This window comes from Lepisosteus platostomus, chromosome 21, assembly GCF_059453375.1.
Source record: "Lepisosteus platostomus isolate fLepPlt1 chromosome 21, fLepPlt1.hap1, whole genome shotgun sequence".
Classification (NCBI taxonomy): domain Eukaryota; kingdom Metazoa; phylum Chordata; class Actinopteri; order Semionotiformes; family Lepisosteidae; genus Lepisosteus; species Lepisosteus platostomus.
Window position 1 is genome coordinate 17290290 of NC_142631.1, and position 9648 is coordinate 17299937.

The 9648-nt window shown below is 42.5% G+C and overlaps 1 protein-coding gene across 1 annotated transcript; it reads left to right on the plus strand.

Annotated features, from left to right (window-relative positions):
• The first annotated feature begins 77 nt into the window (after positions 1-77).
• On the plus strand, positions 78-8884 carry barhl1a (BarH like homeobox 1a). Its single transcript, XM_088614768.1, has 3 exons — positions 78-720; positions 3471-3693; positions 6784-8884. Exons 1-3 carry the CDS (start codon positions 258-260, stop codon positions 7076-7078), a joined length of 981 nt encoding a protein of 326 aa, XP_088470894.1. The 5' UTR covers positions 78-257; the 3' UTR covers positions 7079-8884.
• The last annotated feature ends 764 nt before the right edge of the window (positions 8885-9648 follow it).

Genomic DNA, 9648 nt, shown 5'->3' on the forward strand with positions numbered 1-9648 from the left:
CAAGCTACCACCATCACGGAAGGGCCGGAGCTTTTTTTTTTTTTGAATGTTAATTTAAAACTTTGCAACCTATTTTGAGGGGGATATTCGGAAGGAAAGCAGAGGAATATTCTCGTCTCTGTGGTTTGCGGGGAGGGATTTCCCGGCTGGATAGTTGAGACTCTCGCCGCGCCTGGGCTGCCCGCACTTCGAACCGAAGTTCCCCGCAGTCCAAATGGTAGTTTAACAAAAACCCAGAAGAGCAGCTCTGGTCGACAATGGACGCGACTACCAACGGCCCCAGTTTCGGAATCGACTCCTTACTGTCTCACAGGCCCGGGAGTCCAATGCTTTCCAAAGGGGACAGCTTGATGGGGGAATGCAGGTCCCCGCTGGAGCTCAGCCCGCGGTCCGACCTCGGCAGCGGCTGCTCGTCTCCTCCTTCCCCGAGGCGGGAGTGCCTGGAGGAGGCTGTGCAGAGGCCGGGACACGCTCTGGGGCTGGACTCGCACCTCCAGCGCGCCCAGATGTCGGCTGCCCCCCAGCCGCGGACAGTCACGTCCTCCTTCCTCATCAGGGACATCCTGGCGGACTGCAAGCCGCTGGCCGCCTGCGCGCCCTACTCCAGCAGCGCCGCGCCGGCCCCGGAGGCGGGGCGGCTGTCGGCCAAAATCGCGGACGACTTCATGGACAAGGTGGACAAAATTCACAGCAACTCTTCGTCGGACACCGAGTACAAAGGTAAAAATGCACGGCCAAAAATGCGAGTTCTGTCCTTGATGAGCACCCCCGGCGTTTCCGCCATCGCGTTTCCGATGGAACAGATTGGTTTGTTAAAAGTTTTATTTTTTAACGGCTGTCAGTCCGGCGGGTTTCATTATTTCAGTACTCTGCTGCGTAGTTGATTCATATTTTTTTTTTAATAGAGGGGAAATGACAGCAAAACGAGTAAGATTACTTTTGATAATAAATGCGAGCATTTCGATGTCGGCGATTGTAATTGTTCGTTTCCGACCATAAATGTAAAAAGTGTGTGGGTGTAGATGTGAAGAGACACAGAGATGTTTTCAAATCGAGGAATATTGTCAGACAGCTCCGAGCAAAACGATTTCTTGACCCATAAAAAAACTATAATTTCTAGCCACCCTTAGTAGTATGAAAAACCACAACAAAGAAAGGAAACGGGCTTTGGCGACAAAGAGTTTGAATAAGTTTTGGAATCGTGACCTCCGAATCCGTTTTCTTAGAAACGGGTATTTAAGCAACATGACAAGCGTAACCCATAGTCAGAAAAAAAGACAAAAACTACCAGGCAGGTTTACAAATACATCTTTAGATTTCGCGATTCCGTACGTATTTTGAAGATAACTATTATTCTCTCACGATATTTCCATTATCGGCTTTAAAACGGGTACAAGACCCTAATGTTCTGTATATCGTGCGTAACTTAAATGTTTATGACTATCGCCTCCATCAATTAACTTGGAAAATATGAATTCATTTAACAAAATTCAGTTGAGAACGAATTTGATGCCCTGGTAAAGAAAATGAGATTGTTTTTGTTAACAATGAGTCGATATGCTCAGAGGCGGAAAAAAAAGGGGTTTGGTTTTTCATGGCATTAACTGTTGCTTTTGTTACCTAGAAGTCGATTGAAAATAATAAATGGGGCTAGAAGGGAGTCGATCGGTTTTAAATAGGTTCATTTGTATCATCAAACGGTCTCTGAAAATCATCTGTTGATGTTTGGAACCGGGAGGAAGTCGGGGCGCAACGACAGGCTGGCCTCGGGAGACGCGCCTTCGCATTAGAAGTGTCTGGGTTTTTTTTCTAATCTTCCAAAAATCAAGACGTGGAAACTTGTCATCTTCATTGACAATTTAATGAGGCAGCAGTGTGAAACTGTAAAAGGATAGGGAAACAATAGCGTCGGTGGAAAAAAAAAACGCCTCCTGTTGATCAAATCATTTGGCATGAAATTTACGAGAGAAAGAAAACCCAGACGAAATGTCAAGTGCATTTATAGAGCACGCTTGGATTTAGTTAAAATATTACTACCACCATCACTATTACTAAGTGGGCTGAGATGACAATAATACTACAATTAAAGACGACAGTCTCATTTCAGGGTTTTTTGTAATTAACCTAAAATCGCAGTCCTAATGTCACCCTTTTGGACACGTAAAAGGCACCTAGGGGAACGTCAATCGAAGGAAAATATTGAAGTGATACGAAACAAACATGTATTCATCCCATTTCAAAGACGCATGCTCTGAATTGCATGTGTGCGCTTCAGGACAGATTGCATCTAGTATCTCTGAAGCAGATTCAACATTAAACCCTTGTACCAGAAGTGTGGGGGGCTTTGATTTCACGGATTCTGCTGCCTGATATTTCAGGGATTTGGTGCAATTTGTCCCTCTGCTAATCAGATTTGTAACACGGAGGGCTGGCCCTCTCCTAACCTGGTTCTCACTCCCGGCCCTCTGAAGTTTCTCCAGTCGTGCTTGAAAGGTTTCTATCCCTCGTGGCTCAATTAACCGGATTATTGTGCTCCTTGAGAGACGAATCAACTCGCATTCAAACTCACTCGCCCTCACGCGTCACTTTTCTTCCCCCCCAAAAAAAAACAGCAAAGAGAAACAAGGAGCAAAGGTTTTCGGATTAAAAAGGAAGGGAATGTGTACTATAGCGCCGTATGTCAGTTCCACTGCTCCGTATCAAATTGGATTCATGTCAAATACTCAACCAATGGATTGAGAACAAATATTCTAAAAATTGCCCTTGATATTCGCAAAAGCGCAAGGTTACACATTTATTCAACATCGCGTAGCAAATACACAGTAAATATTTCTTATTTTATATCCTAGATTATTTTTATTCTATATTTTCCGACTAACTCTGCATTTAATCAGGCAACGAATTTGACATTTTAAAGCTTTATGAGATTAGTTTAATTAAATGTCTCTACCCTCTGATTATTTTTTTAAAAACAATCTACACATCGGATCGGTTTGGCAATCATGAAACTACCTATTGCAGTAACTGTTACAACAAGTTCACCTCCTCGTGGGTTAGTTGACGGCGTGATCTGGAAGCAAAATCAATATTTGTCAATGCAGTGCACTTTTAAAAGTTTTTCTTTTATCTATTCATTTATTTTTAATAGATTGGATTATCTGTTTTTTAGAATGTCAATAAAAGCAAACTATTTTTTTTCCCCAAATGAAACGCAATTCTTTGTGTTGATAGTTTTAATTAAGTTATGGCTGCAAATGACACTTGATCACACGGGCTACCCAAATTACGCGCACAAACAAGTCCCTGGCTCTTGCAATAATCGTACTTCACGTAAAATATGACACGGCTCCGGGCGAGATGGTTATTTCAGGCTTACAATTTAGCTGTTCGGAAGTCTACCGGATCTGCGGTTTGAAAGCGACTTGTTTCCTCCAGCCCTTGCGAAGCCTGTCCCTCTTGTGTGCCCGCAGTGAAGGAGGAAGGCGACAGGGAGATCAGCAGCAGCCGGGACAGCCCGCCCGTCCGGCTCAAGAAGCCCCGGAAGGCCCGGACCGCCTTCACCGACCACCAGCTGGCCCAGCTGGAGCGCAGCTTCGAGCGCCAGAAGTACCTCAGCGTGCAAGACCGCATGGAGCTGGCGGCGTCGCTGAACCTCACCGACACCCAGGTCAAAACCTGGTACCAGAACAGGAGGTAAGGAGCGCCCTGACACGGCTTAGCCCCTACAGCCGACAGACCTCCACGGACAACGACCGAGGCGCCGACGATGAAGCAGGAGAGCGACGGCTCTTGGACGGCCCTTCTTTCAACAGGGAGCCCTGAGGGTCCCACGCAGTGCTACCTCAGTTCACATCAACTGTGCGTTGATAAGGTAGCAGTGCTAGAACTGGCCACTTCAGGTTTATTCGGTCATGGACCTACAATCAGAGTCCTACATGACGAATTTGGACGCCTAAAGGACGCCTAGGGGAACATTCATGTCACTAAAATATTTTAGTAAAAGGAGAAATGTTTTTATTTTCCTTATTAGAAAGGTTACACGCTCTGGCTTGCACGTGTGAACAGATTCTAATATCTCTAAAGGAAATATTTACTTATTTTAGAAACGGCGAACGAAATGAGAGACCTTGCCTTCGTTCATTCTCGTATGATCGCTGCTGCTAAGAAGAACAATCTGAAGGCGTGCGCCCATATTTACCGAAAAGCGTGCAAGCGGTACAAATGTCGATTGATAATTAATACCTGGAGCGAGTAAGATTTAGGACGAAATGTTTTTATACCTTCACCTTTTAGATCTCGGTCATTAATTGACGGACCTGCAGGTCTGAGCATCCGGGACATTTACTAAGGACCTCAAGTGACGTAATCGCCCCCGACAGGCAAGGGGGAACTCGAGACTGTAAAAGCACAAACTCAAGATATGCGTTTTATTAGAATATTATGAAAGTAGAGACGCTCAAGGCCAAAGAAGCCACGATAACTTACAGTAATAAAGAATTTAATCTGTTATTATAATAGGACATTTAACCTTGGATATTTACTTTTGAATTGACTTTACACTTTAACGCATATAACTATGACACTGTTGCGTGATTACCTAACCCCTGAAAGATGAATAAATGAGTGTGTATGCAGATCATGAGCCGTTTCAATTCGCAATCCAGTCGACACCAACTGACTGTCGTGCGAAGGGAGGCCCTCGGCTCATAAAAGGGACAATAACTCTTACACGACCGCAAGATGAAACCCTCTCCGTGCTTCGGGACAGTTAAACAGGTTCTTTTCCTGCGAGCGTTTGCCACAGATATCTTTCCGTAAAGCGTTTGCGTCTGGTGCCTCAAACCATCGCCTCAGCACAGCTGTCGAAGAAAGTTGTCCTCCTCTTTGACGGCTGCCAGTTTGCACGGCCCGCACTAACTGGGTAATTTGAAACAACAAGAAGCCATTGAAAAGCTGTCCTGGACCGCTTCACAGCGCCGAGTCTGCACTTCAATAAGTCTTATGATTTACTCCAACTCTTATTTTCAATTTGAAATTATCCGTCAGTTTCACAGCCTATATATACATACCTATCTGTGGGCGTAATACCACAACAATACGAATAGATCCCAGCAGGAGGGCACACACTGACGACAGCTGTAAAACGGACAGCAGGACGAAACGTGCGTGTGAGGACAGGCGAGAGGCGCTGTGTGTTCAACATGGTAACCGCTACCGCTCAGAGGTCATTAATTAAAACACGTTAAGCTAGCGGTGAGAACTGTTTTAATCGCGCAAACGCTTCTGTTTTCCAATATTTCGTTTACAGGTGGCCCCCTCCGCCAACTGCTTTTGCATTATCCTACAGGAAAGCGAGGACAAGGCGGCGTCTGTCCAAGAAACAATGACAATTTCACAGCCAGTCACTGTCACAAATGTTACCTACCTACGGTAACAATCCAAACTCCTACAATACCATTTCATATCACACAGCAGTCGCCGTCAAACATGTTATCTGCTTACGGCAACAATCCGAAACCTTAAAATACGATGTCCTATCCCAAAACACCTCGAGAAACAGCTCTGCTTTTGCAGACTCTTGACGGCAAGTCTACCGCATCGCGCTAAATTTACGTTTCCCCGAAAATATAAATAATTTCAAAAACAGATTCACCTACTAAAACTATATTTATCTGATTAAACGGCTGTAACATTAATGTAGCAAAACGACATGAAATAAATATAAAAGCATAACACATTTCAGCATGAATAATAAATACAAATTACTGCGTAGCGCATGAATAATTCAGTCTCCGTACTGTAATTACACAATTATTATAATTATGAATTATTTACCTGTGAGAATGGCTTTCAACTGTCTGGGATTATCTGACAAGAGGAGAAACACTTGATATGAATAAAGAACGAGAATGTGGCTATAGTTTTATTAAATAAACCATAGGAACAAACTCTTTGGAAGAGATACCGTCACTTTCTCACCGTTTAATACTGGGCTATCCTTTCAAAAGCCTCAACACTTTCAGAAGGTCTAATCAACAGTACCGGCGTGCTTAGAACCTACAGACTGAAAGTACTTTATTACAGGTTTATAAATGATTGCAATCTGGTCTGAAGTTTTTATCATGCTTAATGACTCATTCTTGTGTTATGAACCAACCCTTTCTCCTTACCACAAATTATTTCGATTTAAGTTCTAACACCAAAATGAAACCGAAGTTCTTAATGCACATTAATTCAAGTTATTATGCAGAAGAATTAGATTTCGCTCGTTGAGTGCACCTGGGTTCAGTGCAAAGGAAGGACCCCCTACAAAATCGATTAATTATTGAAAATTTTGAACAACCCTCAGTATTTGGCTCAGTATTTGGAAGAGACACAAGACGATGGTGCGAGTGCAGTCTGGGAAGCAGTTCAAAAACAGGAAGATGTCAACAAGAAGGCTTCCTCGGCTGAGAGAGCCATTGAATTTAGGGACAGTCTTCACAGATTCAAACGCCAAACCGCGCAACGTGTAAACGAAAACGTCAAACGAGCTCAGTCCTGCTGGTCTGGGGTGTAATTCTCGAAACCGTGAATTATTGAGCGGTTTTACTGGACGCATTTTGAACCGTAGATTTCACGCGGCTGCGGGTAGTTAAACATCCACCTTCTCATCGGGTTATTGTCTATGTACTGGTGAAGAAATACATGTTTATGTCGTGTATAAATAAATTTTAAAAAAAAACATTTAGTAACTTTTTTTTTTTACGTTGTGTTTTTTTTTTTCCCTGCTCCTGGGAAAAGGACAAAATGGAAGAGGCAGACAGCAGTGGGACTCGAACTGCTAGCGGAAGCCGGGAATTACTCGGCCCTACAGAGGATGTTCCCTTCGCCCTACTTCTACCCGCAAAGCCTGGTCTCCAACCTCGACCCCGGGGCCGCACTGTACCTCTACCGGGGCCCCTCCGCGCCGCCGCCGGCCCTGCAGCGACCCCTGGTCCCCCGGATTCTCCTCCACGGCCTGCAAGGAGGCAGCGAGCCGCCGCCGGCGCTGCCCCCTCTCTCCGGAGTGCTGCCCCGGGCCACGCAGCCGCGGTGAGCGGGGCCCGGCGGGCTCGTCCAGCACCGGCGGCTCCGAACCGGACCAGAGCAAAACGAGCGAGACCGCGATTAACACGGGCCGCACCGAAATGGACACGAACTGTCGGATCTCCCGCCACGCAAGCTGTAAATCCTCCTAGACTCTAGGCTCATGTAAAGAGTTAAGGTCGCCTCGTTATTTATTTATTTTTTAAAATGAGTTTGTTTGTTTTTTTAAAAAACAAATACATCTTATGGGGGGGGGGCTACATTTACAGTTGAAACGAGTTCTGTTTTTACAGCGTTTAAAATATTTTCCACGCTAAACGACAGCCTTCTGCACTGGTAACATAACTACCAGCTAAATCATGGTGAGGATTTCCATTTTAGGCTTTAAGTTACATGACGTGATGACAACTAACCGGCTAATAAACAACAACAACAACAACAATAATAATAATAATAATAATAATAATAATTTTGGTTACACTTAAGTATTCTTATTTTCACAACCTGTTATTCAGGATTTCGACACGACTTTGTAGCTCAGTTTGAGAGCCTTCACTACACCTGCCATCTTAAAAGACAACTAGGATATAGAGTTAGGACCCTACAATGTTCATTAGAAGGTCGTACCCGAATACGCTCTTGCTCTGTTAAAAATAAAATACAGTGTTGGGTTGATATCATATACTAGAAATAATCGTATAAATCATCGTGACCAAATGACCGAAGTTAAAATAAAATAATTGCATTTCAGTTTAGGAATCGCGTAGGTACATCGTTTGAGTATTACATTTTATATGGATTTTGTAGCATTTATAATTGTAATGAGATTAATATATTATCGACATTGCTTACTGTTTATTGAGTCATTTATACTTAATTTAAAATTAATTTGGCCATTTCTATGTCTTCATAACGTGCACAATTAGGCCAGAATGCCTTCTGTATTTACAGTTGTAGCGTAGTTCAGTTTTAATTGAACTGAATGTATATCAGTTAAGATGACTTCATATAGCCTACTGCATGGGGTCACGTTTCCTCTTTAAATCAGACATCTACGCCCTAAAGTAGTTTTAAAACATATTTTTTTCCCATCTATTTTTTAAAAAATGTTTTAACCCAAATAGTTATTTTGCTTCAGAATGAATTGTGAACCCCCCGAGAGAATCAAGATATTTTAGCTGTTTTCTAACATCAGCCTGTTGGTATAAGCACATAAACTTACCAGTTGCATTGTGCATTTGTGGTTCAATTGAATAGGAAATTCACATCTGTTCTATTATTTATTATTATTAATTATTATTATTGTTATTATTATTAATTATTATTATTGACAGCAGCGATCATGTAGAAAGTCACCAGCTAATATAAGCAGTATTTCTTATGTTGTCCCTTTAAAATAACAGCCCACCGAGCTGGAGACTGAAGGAGGCCGTCTTGAACTGAAGAGCTGGGTGTTACGATCTATTGCATCTAAAGGACTCGAACAGAATGTCGTCTCTTATTAAAACGTTAAGGGTCTTTGCACTGGAGGTAAATAGCGCAGTTTTTATTTAATGTGAAAACTGTGTAGCAACATTGTAAGTACTCTTTTTGGTGAAAATGTATATTTAAATTATTTATTTGTGAAACGGCTCATATTGTGAAGTGGTTCTCGTATTTCTGGATATTTTTACTTTCCGCTTCCCCTCTTCCGACCAGCTCCTTATTTTTTTTTTTCTTGCTCCGGTCGTGCAGTTCATGCCAGAAAGGGGGGAAATTTGGAATTAAAGAGAATTACTTTTTTAAATGTACAAATAAAAATTCTTACAAACGGAAACGGCGTGTATTTGAATGGGGTTTTTTTTAAACTTAGATTAAAAAAACGGAGAACTTTGAGCAGACGAACACAGTTGAATGGCTTAACGTACAGTCTGACAAAAAGACCGATTTATGATCCATTTACTAATTTATTTAAAGAAACTGGAAAAACAGGTAACCGGCCTTGGGCGCTTCTGCTAAGAGCCCGTTTTGGGACGAAGTTAGCTCGCCTATTCCTGCCCTGGATATTAGGGATTGCGTTTCCACAGCCTGAAATGACTCACGAAGAGACAATTGCAACGCGTATCTTACAATAAAAACCTGATACCTTCAGATCATCCTACCTGAAATGTGGGGAGAATGGTGAAACCTAGGTTCCCAGAAAAAAATATTTTTAAAATGATGACGTTGTAATCTATGTCAACCATTCTATTGTCTCATGGGTTGTATTTAGAGTTAACAAACATATATATAATTATATGTGCATTTGTCTGCTATAGTGGCTATAATCACTCTGACCACTTGGCAAAAGTGATTAAACCAACACGCTTATATAATGGACTCGTACTTCTGCACAATAGTTAAACGTCACCCCTGTCTTGGATCAGTAAAATGGGCGGTTGTTTACAGAGGATACTTGCAAACAAAATAAACCACTCATATAAACTCAACAAACCAACTTGAACGCATTGTCGCTTTTCAGTTTTTAGAGTCTCATAGAAGGCGTCACTCCCATCAATTCTGAAATGAAGGAGGTAGACACCTCCAGGGTCTCATATCAGT